This window comes from Coturnix japonica, chromosome 2 (assembly GCF_054131305.1).
Source record: "Coturnix japonica strain WE chromosome 2, WE-NBRP24, whole genome shotgun sequence".
NCBI lineage: Eukaryota > Metazoa > Chordata > Aves > Galliformes > Phasianidae > Coturnix > Coturnix japonica.
Genome location: NC_140664.1, coordinates 17,567,717 through 17,584,802, shown reverse-complemented (window position 1 = coordinate 17,584,802; position 17,086 = coordinate 17,567,717). Strand labels below are relative to the sequence as shown.

At 37.4% G+C, this 17,086-nt stretch overlaps 1 protein-coding gene across 1 annotated transcript in view; it reads right to left on the bottom strand.

The window, feature by feature from the left end:
* Positions 1–17,086, bottom strand: part of LRP12 (LDL receptor related protein 12) — a 47,510-nt gene that overhangs the window by 5,258 nt on the left and 25,166 nt on the right. Inside the window, exons 2-5 of the mRNA XM_015856031.3 lie at positions 14,768–14,824; positions 8,520–8,655; positions 6,432–6,634; positions 575–1,676 (exon numbers count right to left, since the gene is read on the bottom strand). Coding sequence (XP_015711517.3) covers positions 575–1,676; positions 6,432–6,634; positions 8,520–8,655; positions 14,768–14,824 — 1,498 coding nt within the window. The remainder of the gene's footprint in view (positions 1–574; positions 1,677–6,431; positions 6,635–8,519; positions 8,656–14,767; positions 14,825–17,086) is intronic.

Below are 17,086 nucleotides of genomic sequence, written 5' to 3'. Positions count from 1 at the left end.
TAGTAAAACTACATCTGCTTGTTATAATCCAAAATAATAACATTCAGCAGATGAAATTTTATTATTTTATTATTAGTTTAATTGAGCCTTGATTGACAAAACGTCAATTTAATTTGTTAAAAATACAGCAAGTCCTTGCAGTCATTTCTATGGGCCTATCCAGCTCACAAAAGAACAAAAAAAAAAAACCCCACTCCTGAAACAAGATTCCTCAAGAGCTTTAGTTAAATATAAAAGGCACCATTAGAGATGCTTACATTACTGTTAAAAAATTGAGGAGTGCATAATTCTGGCATGACAGAGTCTACAATAAAAAAACATGCTATTAAACACAAACTGAAACATTAATTCCATTCCAGAAATGCAACTTCTCTATACTTTCTTTTGGGTAATATCATCTGAAAGCTTAACTCCAAACAGTGAAGTAATCAGAATATTTCAGCCCCCTTTCAACTTTCCAGTCAAAGAGGAACAATAACTTTTAACAGTAACTGTATGTCGAGAAAAATGTTTCAAGTATAACAATGAAAGATACAAAATAATTTCAGTACTTGAGTCCAGCTGTTCTACTCACCTTCTCTCAAACATCCTGAGCGAATACAATTTACAGGTACATCCCAGTGCAATGACAAGCAGCAGTCCGCAAATAAGGCTCCCAATGACAGCTGCAGTTATTACTCTAGTAGGCACAATGACTGGGCAATTTTCTTCATCACTGCCATCGCCACAATCATCTTGAGAATCACAAACCCAGCTCTCAAAAACACAGCGATTATTTTTACAATGAAAATTTCCTGGCTGACAGAAGAAACAATTTTTTTCATCCGAACCATTAGGGCAATGATTCTGGTAGTTGCAGCGATCTGAACGAGGGTAGCAAACACCATTTCGAGAACATGGAAACTCGTCTCTTTGGCACATGGTGCAGTTGGTTTCATCCCTTCCATTTGGACAGTGCCAGTAGCCATCACAGCGTTGCTGCTCTGTGTAGCAACCCCAATTTCCACCACATGGAATTTCCCAGGGCAAACAGAAGCCATCTACTTGATAGGTGGCATTGAAACCTCTTGCAGCATTCACTTTGTCAGCACAAAAGTGCACTCTTATTTGTCCTGAAGATGAAACAACTGTGAGGGGAGCATGAGAGTCAAACGCTGTTAGCACACGCAACAGCCTCCGTGGATTCTCCTCTAACCCATCATATATTTTGACATAGTCTCCAAAACCCGTACCATCAAGTTTAAAATCAGTGAATCGCAAAATTACTTTACGATGATCACCAGTGTCTATCAGCCATGTGCAGTTGCTTCCAGGTGGATAGAAGTCAGGATAATTGGGAGAACTGAAAGTACCATAAAAGTATTTCAACCACTGCCCACACGTTGGCACTTCACAGTCTATTTCATCTCCAAGGTCAAGACAATCAATGTTACCATCACATTTTAAAGATTCTGGAAGGCAAGTGTAAAGCTTGGTGAAGCGAGAAAGACACTGGAAGTGACCGCTAGCACAAGGTTGAAAGGAGGAAACTGTTGGAGGATTAGCTTTGGCACAGATTTCTTCATCAGAGTTGTCTCCGCATTCATCCATATTATTACACTTCCAAGATTCTGGAATACACTTCCCGTTAGCACAATGGAACTGGTCACAATCACAATTTGGTTCATCGGATTTTCCTGAGGCAAAGAAAGAATAAGTTACGAAGTATTCTCTTTTTAGAATGTAGTACTTTATATTACTTTATGTTTGCATCAGGTATTTCAGAACAGCAAAACAACTGCTTTAAATCTCTGTAAATCGTTACAACTTTCAACATGCTTTAAGATAAAACATCTTTTAAGTGTGAGTTCAATGAGCACATTAGCACGAACCTCATTCTTAGCTACTTTCAGTCAAATAGCTTTAACCTGTATAGGAAAACAATGCTCTTTTATATTGACTGAAAAGCTTGGCTTCTGCACAGGAAAAAAGATAGGAAAAGATTGTTCCTCTCCTCCTTCACTCCAAATACAGAAACATTTTGTCTTGCGGTATCAATTACCGTGTCATCTTCCCTGTAAAAGCAGTTAGGCCTTTCTCCTGTTTTCACAGGTTCTTACTTTGTATCTTGCATAAAAACTGCTTTCTTGCCATAGATCCTAACAGTTGAAGGATCACCTATTATCACCACCCTATCTCTCTCCTGTTACTCTCTTCCCTTTCTTGCCTCTCTTCCAGCAATGAAGAGAGAAGACCACAGTGAAAAGCAGAAGCACGTATTCACCCAAGCACAAAAGTACGCTTTAAAAGTTAAGGATGCCAGTGATGGACCATAAGTGAAAAGTCAAGAGATGCCTTTATTTATGAAAATGTGGTATAATCCCACTACCAGACTTGGAAACAAGACTTTATTCTTCAGGATTCATTTATGAATATTTTGTCCATATATGAACACTAAAGCACACCTCAGAAGAAGTGATGTGGACAAATACATTCTAAATCTAAACAGCATACTTGGGGTATTTAAAAAAGAATCAGCAAGGGGAGCATGACAACCCTAATGAAAAGCAGACTTCCCCAGGAGAAGCAGATTTCATATTGCTTAACTGCAAAACAATTCAAATTGGAAGAGATTTCTGGATAACACCTGCTTTTAACAAGGTTCACTGAAGGTTGATTGGGTTCAGGGCCTTGTCCAATCAAGTATTTTCAAAGTTTCAACGCTGAACCACTGAAAATGATAAGAATCCTCACATATCTAGTTCTGATTTTCCTTGATGCAACTAACATGCTGTGATAGCTGAAGTCATGTCACATCTCTGTTCTTGTTTCACTATTTCAGAATCTGGGAAAGCATTAAAAACAAATATGCTGCCCAGAAATAGTTAATTAAGAAAAAAGATGCAACATCAGCATCTGAAAGATCTCACAAGTGCTAAGTTTTTTTAAAAATAATGAATATAGGAAAGAAGGGATTAATAAGACGGTGAAGTGTTACAATCACTGCTCAAGAGTGTTTAAGTAAACAAATTCACTGATAATGTGAGAGGAGAGAAAAAAGCAAAGCATGCGCTGCCAGTGATTAAGTTTTACAAAATTCTTAACTCATTAAAACACGATAACAAATCTACTATAAATGATGATGAGTTGGACTCATTGATCTCCTGAGGTCTCTTTCAACCCCTGCATTTCTGTGATATGACCATCTTGCTCTGACTCAAACACACACGACATACACAAAATTAGCATGAGAAATACTTAGGATGAACTTGGGTTGTGAATTTGAAACTTGCATATGTGAATTCCTAGATTCATCCTGACAGTCCTGCGACTGTGGGGCACAGGTAGAGGGAGATACAGTATCATATGCTTAAGAGTTGGTAAACATAGCACTGATGAGCACTAACTCACTGCTTCTGCCCTGCAGAACCTGGAAAACTTTTGAGTAGAAATATAAAATATGGAGATGTAAATTTTCATGGCAATACTGCAGCAATGAAACAGGACACAAATTCAACCTAAGCTCTTCTTTCTATAGGACTTCAAACTTCCCAGAAAAGAACTGCCTACTTGACCCTGACTTAGCATGTTTCATTAATGATCCCAAAGTCATTCCATCAGAAAAGCTTTCATAGGAATTAAATACTAGGTAGTAGTATACAAAATTAGTATTAATACTTCATACAAAAACCAAGGCAATCTGTATGCCATCATGTTGAGGAATAAAATTACAAGGCTAGGAGCAAGAACACAAAGGAAAGGAGCAGATGGAGGCAAATATGTGCTTGAAACTGCAAAGGAAAACCCTCTTTGCCTACTCCACCTCCCCCAGGTGGCTCTCTGCAAGTGTGAAAGCCTGATGTGGAAGGCTTGTCTGTGGGTGCTAACAGCCCACATAGACCACATGAATTAACAAAACCAAACTAGGAAATGCCTTCCCTCAACATCAAGACTACATAGTTGAAGAAGAAATGGGTATTCGCTGTAGGTGATTCCTCTCTGCAGGAAATTGAAAGTCCAATATGTCAAGCAGACTGTCTTCTTAGAGAAGGCTGCTGTCTTCCTGGGGCTCAGGTGAGAGACGTCACCAGGAAATTACCTAGCCTGGTATGGCTGACAGACCACAGCCCCTTATTGATTTTCCATACAGGGAGAGATGAACCAGCTACATGTGGTTCAAGGGCTATCAAGAGGGACTTCAGGGCCTTGGGATGACAGCTGAACGAACAGAATCTTTTCTTCTCTGCCTCCTGTATTGGGTAAGGATACGGAAGAAAAATCAAAGAGTCTTATCTTTAAATATCTGGCCTCATGGCTGATGCTACTGCCAGAACTTCGGGTTGTTTTTTACAACCCAATGGCCTACATGACATCAAGTCTGTGGGCATGGGATGGACAGACTCTATAGCAGTGTCTGTTGTGACAGAACAAGAGAAAAATGGTTTCAATATAAAGGAGGGGAGATTTAGATTGCTTATAAGAAAGAATTTTTTTTATGATAAAGCTAGTGAAGCACTGGAACATTTTGCCCAGTGAGTAGTGGATGCTATCATGCAGTACTATTCACTGCATGAACACTAGTGAGGAAAAATCAAAAACCTAAGTGCACAGCCAAACCTTGGTTAGCATTGCTAGAGTGTTCACAATGGAAATCAGAGACAATCAGAAGACTATTCATGCAGATTGATCAACTGTTATTTTACAACATCAGAAGACTACTCTGATCTCTGAAACACAATACCACCACCTCAAATATGAAGTATTTCTAAAGTACCTTCTCAATATAGACCAAGATCAAACCACAGTTTCATAATGATCATTTTTAAAAACACACACTTTCAAAAGACCTTCAGAAACACTGGGTTAAACATCTCCATTGAGGTGCTGAGTGATACCGAATGATGCTAACAAGAAAAAAAAAATCAATTAAGTTAACAAAAGAAAAAGTATGGTGTAGAAAAAGGTAAGAAAGGAATTTTAGAAATTCTATCAAGCTGGTGGCTTGCCTCCCAACCCAATCCCCACCCATATCCAGAAGGGCTCTTTTCAAAGCCCCCTCTGGGGCAGGCATGTTGCCTTTCCTCTGAGCCACTGAATAATGGGAGATAAGCAGGGCAGAAGCCAATTCTCCCACGGAATCACAGCATGTCTGTGGGCACTGAGCAGTTAGTGAAGAATTACTCATTAGGCAGCAACTTTTTCTTTCTGTCATGTTTCTTCATGAGACTGTAAGCAAAACTCAGGTGGAACACTGCCCTGCGAGCTGAGTCAGCATCAAAAACATGCCTGCACTACTCCCAAAACTACAAAGAGCTGAAGCATAGGGGGTACTTTATTACAGGTTCTGGGTGACAGAGGAGGATAAGCCCTCCTGGAAACTAAAAAAAATTGTGAAGTAGCTCTGACAGGGCAAAGAAAGCCATTAGAAAGGCTGCAGAATACAAAATCGGGACAAACCTGATTTAGGCTACGACACAAGAGCTTTTGCTGAAGCTTGGTGGAGCTCTTGAACTTGAACAGCAATAGATAGGTATAAGAGTATGAATTGTTCTACATAGGAGAGGAATTGAATATACGTATGCAGAGATCAGGAGCAGATCAGAAAATGGAGTATAAACATGCATGAGCAAGAGAACATAAAAGCATTTTAAAAAACAAAGAATCTAGTGCAGTATTTTTGGTTAGGAGGACGTGGAACACCACAATCATGCTATTAAGTAAAATCCTACTTCCTTGTAAAGCCAGAAAAAAGGCTTGAACTAGTCTTAATTCATGACTGCCTTCTTACTCTCAATGTGGGCCACAGCTACTACAGCAAAAATCCCTCTCAGAACACTCTCAAACTACTAGCACGGGTAAGTAGACTATCTATGCTTGAATTATCCAAGAAAAAATCACGCATGCAAAACTACATCTGTACTTGGTTAAAGTAATCTACTGTACGAATAGGATGTTATTATTTTTTAAAGAGAGTATACTTTATAGAGATGGGGAAAATAAGATGCAACTTTCATTAGAAATGATATTTTAAAAAATCCCCAATGAAGCACAGTTTCTTCTCTCTCGTGACATATTATGCTACTCAGAAGTCTGGTCAAATACTTAACAAATTGATTTTAGTTTAATGAAAAAATTCAAAACACAAACTATGCTAAAAGCAATAACAACCAAGATGTCTTCCAGTTGCCTAGTATTAATTGATTTATTTCTCCAAAATCATTAATTCTGCCTATTATTGTGAATGTTGTAATTCTTGTTTTGAATATTGAAAGCATTCAAAGCTATGTATGGGATTAAAATACTTTTCAAACTATGAATTTTCCCTAATTTCAATAAACCCTGAACTCACTATGCAAAATGCATATACAATATCCTACTGTAAGGAAATAGTTCTTAAATCAGAAAATAAAAAATGAAATGTGAAATTGTACTATGTATCATTTGAAACATACCAGCAAAATAGGCTAATCTGAACCCTTTTCTGGAGATGCTGTCGTCTGAATGAAATCTGATCCAAACATGATCCTGTGAAGAGATGTATGGTGAAGGAATGGAGGAGCCGCATGCTCTATAGCCTTCAATATTCTTGTAGCTTCCAATTGTTAACCAATCTGAGCTGCATCGGCGTGATCCCTGAACATCAAAATCTTGAAAGCTGAAGGAAAAGAGAGGTCAAAATCACTTCTGAACTGGAAATTACACAACAAAGATAATGAACTTCTAGATATAAAAATGGAAATAAGATGAAAGTACTTTTCTGGTCTGAAATAGAAAGAATGGCTTCTTGACCCTTGTGAGAATATGATTAAACCTTGAAGGCTACGGTGGACTGCAAGAATCTGTTCTGTCAATTGCTGCATTCCATTCACAACTAGTAAAGCTGTTTCACTAACATAATGAATAAATAAATAAATCTTTCATTTTAACACAAGATTTTAAATAATTATCTCCCTGAAACTGTATTTTTGAGTCTCATTGATGACATTCATATATTACTAAATGATTTTATATAAACCAAATTTCAGCATAACTTTAGCTTATGCTACACTTTGCCAATGACGTGACTTGACATTGCAAGTCCAGCTAAATCGTTCAAAGTTATACTTTAAGAGTTGCCCTTAGTCACAGTACTTAGCTACCCAACGGGTATGTCATGCAAGATATTACCCGAGCTTTGACTACAGCTATATAAAGACATGCTGCCATGGTAATGAAGTGTGAAGGGGAGATAGGCCAGGCAAAGCAGGTCAGCACAGACAACAGAGAGGTAAACCACAAATGTAATGTGAAATGTATGCCAAGAAGACGAGCAGAATAAAAAGAGTGTGGGAAAAAAAAAGAAGTTTTATTAAAAATAAATGATAAGAAAAGTTTTAGAAAGTGTTCCAATAGACAACCGGTTCAATGTAATTTGCATTCTGTTTACACAAGTTTAGTATTTAGTAGAAAGACTGAATTAAAAAGAAGTACTTTAAAGGAGTAGCTGAAGGAATAACTGATGTCAAAGTAGATACTTCATAATGAAGAGCTGCTTCCTAGGTCAGCTGCTCTGCACTAGAAACTGAAGTAAGTCTGCAGTTAATGCAGTTTCATAATTGGGAGTATAGATTGCCTATGAAGCAGTACTAATTTGTATCTTAATGACAAAAGAAGCCTCCATTTCCCTCTTGGCAGTAACGGGAATTAACTAATGAGAACCCAAACTACATTTTTTCTTTTTTCCAAATGTTACAAGTTACCTAAAACCATGAGGGAAGTCAGCATTTCCAAAAAAACACAACTATCTTCATTGCTTTACTATTTATTCGCTGTCACTTTTAGGCACAGCGTTAAGACTTCATAGTAACAAAGCTTTAGAGAATTTTTCATATACTTTTTGAATGCAAGATTCTCATATTTCAGAAAAATTAAAAAGAGATCAAATAAATGAGCTTATCGAAAGTTATTCTAGTCTCTACAGTTTTGAAAGTAAATGTGAGCTGGACGGAATGGGCGTGGAAATGATTCACTTCGGCTTTACAACGTACCATTTAATACTGATGCTGTTACAATATGTCACGTGTTAGCATTTTGTTTATAACTTCTTAGTCTAATCTTATTAAAATCTCTTATATTAATTTTTAAATATTTTTTTTTCTTTTTAAAGCCAGAGTGACACTCTCATTAACTTATAGAAATTTAGAACAGTATTTTTAGAAACATCCATATTTGTTTCTCTTGCTTCTGCACTACTGAATGGAAATGGATGCTGCTTCTATCAGCTAATAGCTCTTACTGCTTTCAGTAGAACTTGCGTGTTGTCATAGTTTGAAAGGAAAATGTTTTTTTTTTTTCATATACACAGAAACACAGAAAGTTCAGACAACAGATGCCACATGGCTGTGTAAGGGTAAATCAGGAAAAATGAAAGGTCAAAAAAACAGACAAAGCACAAGTCCCACATTTACAAGAAGGGTAAAAGAAATCAGCGCATACAATTGGCAGTTCAAACGTCTACTCAGTACATCAGTCCACGTGGTTAATAAGGGGACCATGGTTACCTTATGGTAATGATCTCCCCTGGGTTTGCATGGATATACCAACTACAGTTGATTCGGGCAGGATACTCAGAGGGCCACCCCGGACTTGTGATCGTCCCACTCGGTGATCGAATTTGTTCTGGAATATCTCCACAAGCTAAAAAGTACATATATTGAAAACATATAGAAAGTAATTAGACCGATTTTTTTCCTAATGGTTTTAAAAATACAATTGATCATCAGCACTTATCAGAGAAACAATCACACAGGATCAGATGAGATACTAATAAACAACCAAATACCTACAGTAGCTTACTGTGGACACAGGGTATAATGTCCGCTGGAAGATGATCTTCAATGTTTTAATTTCAGAAGTTTATACTAACGTCAGTTAGCATACCACACGTTAAAAAGCCCCATAAACTAATATATACTGAATTTGACATCTTTGTTCAGTGAAATACTGTTTCCTAAATGTATCTTTTAGCTGTCACAGACATCCCGTGCAATTTAGCTATATATTTACACCTTTTACTGACATATTAAAAGGTTGAATGTAAATTAAAGCAAAATAATCGAGTAGATGACAATTCCTGTCTTACGTAGAAAGGCAATGTCTGGCCACTGTTTAAGTACCCCCTTCCAGCCCCTGACATGGAAATGATCCTCATGCAAATGATTCCCAAAGCTTGGAAGGCAAAGAACACTGAGTGCAGCATGCTTCATCTATAAATACTTAAAGTTAATTTTACAAGAGATTAATATTAAGGACTTGAAAACCTACCTTTCCTGGGAAGCTTATAAAACAAAATATACACAACCAGAATAACCAAACAATTTGTATTCTTACTTATTTTATAATTATAGGAGCAGCTTTCTGCAGTGGCTTTAATTCAGCTACCTGCCATCCTCATACACTGAAAAACCTCAAAATGCAGATAAACAGAACTGTATTTGAACTGCCCACCATTCAGTGGAAGCTTTCTTACTTTAATTTTCAGGAGACCCTATAGGTGGTGCTCGAACACCACGATATTTTGGAACATTACTCTTGCATGAGCAATCTGGATATACACTTTGCATATCTTCAGACAAGAAATGGAAGGACTGACAAGAAAAACATCACAATTAAAAGTTGAAAGAAATCATCATTTTTTGATAGGTGTAAGAGTAAAACATACCTAAAAAAGTGAAGTGTATGTAAAACACTTTTGTACCAAGCTTACAGATGTTGGTAAGCAAATCCACACAATACTTGGCTGCTACTGAAACAGTGATCAGCTTTAAATAAATTACCTGCAGGTGATGTATGCTACTTGAACATCCACCTGTTTTTGGATATTTACGAACTGACACATTTGATTTTGTCACTGAGAACCTCTGAGTAAGCTTTTAAATTTGCCTGAGAACAACTTGAAAGAGATAACCTCATCCTAAACACCCAAATAATCAATTCAACAGATGTTCACTCTGTTTTAGAAAGGTCACCTCCAAAGCAGACTTTAAATATATATAATAAAATAATATAGCACGTATCTGTTGAAAAGAAAGCTCCGAATGCAGCTAGTAACTATAAATTAACATGCAATTAGCTTTGCAGACTTCCTATGTTGGCTCTCTGACAGCTGTAATTTCTCAGACCAGTCCCTGCAGTAGTACAAGCAGCAACATTTACTTATTGTACAACTTTGGAAGAAACTCCACAAGGAAAACAGCTGTACAATCAGCTTGGTATTTTCAGAGCACTCTGAGAACTTGCATTTTACTGGTATTCAAGGTTCTTGTGTCCATGACTCCCTCCTTTTTTGTTTTTCATTTGGGAGAGCCAGGGAGAAGAAGAAAGGAAGAGCTGCAGTACCAGCTGTCTTACTTTCTCCCTATTTTCTATACATTCACATAGGACATCTGTCTCTTTCAGTTCTCCACTATGTAGTGAGGTGCTGGCACAGGCTGCCCAGAGAGATTGTGGATGCCCCCTGTCCCTGGAGACATTCAAGGCCAGATTGGATGGGGCCCTGGCCAACTTGGTCTAGTATTAAATGTGGAGACTGGTGGCCCTGTCTGTGGTGGCTGAGGTTGGAGATTCATGATCCTTGAGGTACCTTCCAACCTGGGCCATTCTGTGATTCTGTTTCCACCAAAGCTAACACTAAGGAGCTGAGGGCAAAACATGACTGAAGGCTCATGATAAGCCCAGAATACCTGCATGCTTGATATACATTTATGTACTAAGCCCTCTTTCTTACAACTAATGAGACAAAAGAAATCTCTCATTGCTCAAAACATTTATAAAAGTTAAGACTGTGTGGAAGCTACAATTCAGGAGTGATGTCGTTTTGAGAGAGTAATTTCACAGAATGGCTTTAAAAATCAAGTGCAACCTTCTGAAATAAAACAGTTACACAAGGCACCTTCATTATTAAGGTAATATCAAGCCTTGATAGTCAATTTCTAAACCCTTGCTTAACTAGGATATTTCTTCTAAAGCTTTTGACAAATACGTGATCTACCATATTTTATTCATCTGTTTGTAAACCTGAAGAATACGAGGCACATCCAGGTATCCATGGAACCAAAATGCAATTCAGCCAGCAACACATGAAGTTAAACATTTTCCCACTGAATTGTGGAGATTTTGCACTTGAAATTTCAATTGCCAGTAACCATAGGAATTTGAAAACTAGAGGAAAACAGAGTAGCTGTGGATTCATTTACAACAAAAAAGCATTTAAAATACTTACAAAAACAACAGAATTTTAATCAGAGTCAGGAAAAAGGAAATGAAGTTGTAACAATGACAGAAACCCAAAGTAAACTGTGAAGGTTGCCTTGTACTGTAGTGAAGATGAAAAGCTGCACAAGTCCAAGATGTCTTCAGCCTTCCTCATGTTGGTGGCTACCAGACATTAGAGGTGAGACCGTGTTTGTGTGGGTGTTGTCTGCCTGCATTCCTCTCCATTCCCTATACACAACTGTATTTTTGCTGCAGTTCCGCTCATGTGTGCCCTACCTGTTCTACATTCTTTCTTCTGTGAGCCTTTATTTTATTAACAGTCTGTGATTCTGTTTGTTACTTTGTCTGTTCAGTAGATTGCAGTAATTTCATTAGGATGGGATGTTTCACATGCCAGAGTGCAAAAAACGCTGCTGAGAGGATAAGCTGCTGATGTGGTTTTCTGCTCCACGTGGGTTTAAAAAAAAATCTACAAGGAAATCTGTTTTACAAAAGGTTTCCTTACTCCCTTCTTCCTGAAATTTGCTCACTGCCCCACATTACAGAACATGACCATAAGTTATGTATGGGTTGTTGGCTGGTAAATGGAAGAGAGTCAATGAAATCTTCATGGTGCAAAATTCCAATTTCAAGTTCTAACGAGAAAATAATTAAGAAAGTTATTCAAAAATTCTGTATTAAGATCTAGAGAGGTAAAGTACCTGTAGCAACAGTGAACAACATGTCAAAGAAAAAAAAAAAGTCACTTCAGAAAAGCAGGGAGAGGGAGATTAGGGATTTATCTTCACAGTAATGCCAGGAGATTAGTTGAAAAGATAAAAGAATTAGCTTTCAATGTGAACCACAAGATGATAAGGCATGCATTATATTGGACATGGTAAGGACATGAATGCAGCCGGATAAATGATCTGAAGGTGTTTAAAACAGCTTAGAGTAAAAAGGGAATAATGTTATGATAAAGTCTAAACCATGAATAGGGAGGATAATTATTGCATTTGTAGCTCTCAGGAGCCACTGAACGTCTTATTTGGAGAACTACAGGGGAAGGAGGCGTAAGCATCCTTGCCTCAAGGTAAGGCTGAATAACCTTTAATTTAAAATGCCCTTTGCTCAGCAATCCAGGGACATAACAGACAAGAAATAATCACTATATACAGTCACACACACACGTGTGTGTGTGTGTATATATCTATATACACAAATTTATTGTTGTGAAGCAGTTTTTTCTCCAATACAAAAAGTCCTGAAAACGGAGGTAACAGGAACATGGTTTTGCAGTTGTGACAATTACGGTGCTACACACCCCCAAAACAGACTGGAAAATATTTTTCAACTTTTCAGATTTCAAAGGCATTAACAGTTGTTCAGTAGTGATAGCTTATACACGAGAGACAACATTCCATTATTGCTGTTGGTAGAAGAAGCATGCTCATATATTAGATGAGTACCTGCAACTTGGCAGATATAATATACAGCAGAAGCATAAATACTGAAGACCACAGTAGTCTCTGCTATTAAAACATAATTTAGTGAGGTAGGTCATGTAGTTTTAGAGCAGCAGCACGACAGGAAATCTACCATCAAGACAATAATTTCATTTTAAATTCCTTCCCAGTAGCAACTGTCCACGAAAATCTCCTGCTTGGTTTCAAAATCAAGTTAAAGTTGGATTTAAAAAGATTAAAGGCCAGCTGTCTTTGGCTCTATTTTACAGAAACCCTTTGCTTAAAATTGATTTGATAAATGTAAAGCTGCCCAGGTTTGCCTGATGAAATATATACTCTCCAAGTTTAAACACCTTTGGCAAACCCAAATTGTTTCAAAGGAACCCAAAAAATCATGAGTCAATCCTCTTTCACTCCTGGCCCACGCAATGAAGTTGTAAGATGTATATGGCACGTGGCCATAAGGGAAACGTCACTGTGTCTGTCAGTGTACTTTCTTCATGCTTTCATTAATAGAACCCCTTATGTTATCTCACAATTTTTCAAGTTACTCATAATGTATCTATCTTAATGTATGATATAACCTCTTGGCTGGGGAAAAAAATACATTCTACAGAACACAGCGCTGCCAGAAATATATATTTTCTTAAATTATGTTTTACTTTAAATGAAAGCCCTCACTGGATCTTCTGAGGAGGTAAAGCCCCCTCTACCAGCTGTTGTAGGTAACACATTGAGATCATGTCTGCTGACCAAAGGACTGGAAGCAGAGTCAAAAATTCCATTCACCTCTTGCCCAGCAGATGCTTTTCTGCTTATATTGTGACTTGTGACATTCCTGCTGCAGTAAATAAAAGAGTAAAGCATTGTGAAAACCTATGCAGCTTTCAGGGTATCTCATACAATGCAGCAGCAATTGCTCCGACAGCAGCAAGTGCCCGTGCTGTTACTTAAGTGTTCCATAAACTACATATGATACTTGGTGCATTATTACTGTTGAAAAACAACATTAGAGATGATGCAGCACCAGAATGGATAGCAAAGATCTTCTGTAATTAGCCTTCTCACAGTCTCTGCGTGGCAAACAATGGAAGGTGAAAAGAAGGTTGTATGGTGTAACAGAGACCATTTGCTGACAGTACATTTATCTAAAAATTGAACTGTGTACACAAATGCTAATGTAATGCTTAAAACCACACTGCAATAATACCTGCAGCACGGTATGCAGGCTGTTGTCAAAAAGGAATTAGCATTTTGTCTTTATGAGAAAAGTGTCAAAATCACTTTGATTTCCATGGCTTAGCAGCAGCTTCCCTATGAACAGAGTCAGGCTTCTACCCTACCCATATTCCGAGTGCCTGTATCACAGAAGTGTAAAGCATGACCAGCAGCTCTGCTGACAACGAAGAACAAAGTGAAATGTATACTGGTATCATCTACTGCCTTACTGGACATATGGTCACACCACCAATACCAAACAGTGGCGGCTGTGACTGCAGCCCAGAAGAGGCCCAGGACTGAGCGACCGGAAAAAAATGAAGCAATCTTTGAGCAACATTTGCTGCTATTTTGCCCCAAACTCTCCCAACATCTCATCAGTTTCTCAGTTTCATGAGTCCTAAAATTCTTTCTTTTCTTGTATTAAATAAATTGTGCAGTCAAGTGCACAGTAGTTTCAGTTACTGCTTCAATCTAATCAGGTGAAACGCATAACTCCTGGATTTATATTATTTGATAGGAGCAGTGTTCAAAATTACATTTCAATAAATTTCATTTCACAAAAAAAAAACTTTACTGTGGAAAGAAAATATCAATTCAACTTGAACCAACTTTTCTCTTAGTTCAATGTTTGTATGGAAAAATAATTAAGCAGTCCACTAAGAAAGGCATAATCTGTTCATGAGCATGCAGGTATCAATTTTATCTTATGAGAATTTTTCCATGTTCCAGTTGCTTCATTCCTTATTACATGCTGCAAAAGGCAGTAATAATTTTTATAGCCAAATATCTCTTCATAAGATACCAGGTGGCTTTCAATATTTACTATTTAAGTCATGCATGAAATTTAAACATTACAAAAAATGACTTACCCGTTGACACTCCTGAAATATGCACATTTTCAGAATGTTCTGCAAGAGCACCATTTCCTAAAATTAAACATAATGAATAAGCTAATTTCCAAGATAAAATTTGTAAAAATTCTTCAGATACCCTTTTACAGAAAAGAACAAAATGAAAGTATTTTAATTAAGTGTTACAGGGCCCAGGTTCGCTTTATGAAAGAAGTTAGAGAAAAACTAGGGGAAAAAGTTATTATACAACAAAAATAACAACAGCCACTGTTAACGTATTAAGATCACGTGCAGTAGGTTAAGAAAGTGAGCAGAGTAGCAAAATTCTGAGAAACACCAGATATTTTAGATGGAAGATTTGTAATTATTTTTCCATCAACTGTTGTGTTCTTTTCAAGAAAGGTTTATCTCAGTGCACCTTTCCCATCTCCTCCTGGAGAGAAAGAAATGCTATGGAAATAAAGACAGCCCTAACAAAACAAGCATCCATTTCACACTCAATGTGGCCTTTACTCTTTCCCAGAAGGATGTTCCAGATAAATCCAAGTATTAGTTACCCCACCAATGAGCACTGAACCTAAATGTCCTTGTAAAGAGAGACAGCATAACTCAAATACTCATCCAGAGGAAAGGACAAAAGTCATTCCTCCAAATCTCATGCTACTACATCCTTCTGCAAAGTGAAAGAATCTGCTAAAGAAACTACATATGCTGTCAGCCCTATTATGAGGTGTGACAGATCAAGCTGTATTTCTGCATATTTCCCCTGCTGAACAGCTCTCATTCTCTTCTTTGTTCTGCATCTTTTCTCTTAACCTCTACGTTTTTAAAAGCAAACCTTACAGGCATTTCAGGAGGAGAGAGCTACTTTCACAAATAATCTGCTCTGAACACGGGTGGTCAATCTAAAATCTGAAATGCATCAACAAGGCCAATTTTAAACCCATCAGCCATAGTTCTTCCAGGTCTTGTTCTGTTGCAGATGCGCTACATCACACCTGTTTTTAAACAGGCAAAATCACTCTTCTACACCAGTGCAATATACCTGCGAGACCCTGGGGGTAATAAGATCCTTAAGCACATACAGGAAACAAATTCCTCTTATATTGAGCTTAAAGACTGTTGACTCAGTTGACTTGGAACACAGAATCTACGCAAGCATCTCAATCAACACATCTCATTTGCAGTGCTTACAAAGAAAACGTTTCAGAAATTCCTCCCAAGGTTGCCAGTAAATAAAAACAATTTTTCACTTCCCGAAGAATGAAAACAATTAGAAGACTATCAGAATTTATAGGATAACATTAAGCTTACTTCCTTTTATTTTGCAATCCAAATTTGGGTTCCTAAAAGGGAAGTCTTTCATTGCCCCATGTTTTATGTGCTAATTTCATTACAGATATTTACATACCAAGTTGTTTTAAATAAAAAGTTCCCACTGCAATTCCCCTGTACACTAAAAAGGCAGAACTTTACCACTAGAACGATTTCAAGTACCGTATCAGAGAGCAACTACTATCCAATATTTTCAAAAATCAAATGTATATGTAATTTTAAAAGATCTAGTAGAATCACAGCATCGTAGAATTGCTCAGGTTGGAAAAGACCTTAAGGATCATCAAGTCCAACCGCAAACTGGATTCTACAGACACTTCCTCTACTTTGCACGTAACCTGACATGCCAAGGAACGCTCCTCACTCATTTCACATCTGCACTAAGTGCAGATCTACTAAAGATCGGAACTAAGATCTTTAGTCTTATGTCTTGCAAATCACAGTAGCAATTATTCACCAATTGTGTACTTTCAAAAAGGGCTCACTCAGAGACAGAGTATGGCATATACAAAAGATTCTGAAAAAATAAATGATAAATAATAAGCAGAAGCATACTAAAATGGGAACTCGAACCCAAACCACATACACATTCCCTTAGAAATGTATGAATAAGGGAAGAACATCAGTATGCAAAATGGAACACTTTAGTATTTTCCTTCTAAATACGATTTGTGATCAAACAATTTAATGCAGGGATGTTACATTTATTGTCAGGCTATCATCTGTGTTTGGTCAGAAGCACTAATGTGTGATGATAAAGTCAACACAGATCCAAATACAATAACACCAAAGGAAGCTTTTTTATTTCATTCCCCATAACCCTTCATTAAAGAAAAGCTGAAGCTTAAAAAGTTCCCAAATTATGACTTCCTTCGTTCTTTTTATCCTAAGCTCTCCCTGAAATGCTACGTTCAGATGCTATTTAAACATTATTAACTGCTGGCACCTTTATAAAATTCTGAGACAATGATCCTTACAAGACCTCAAGAATTCTATGCTCAG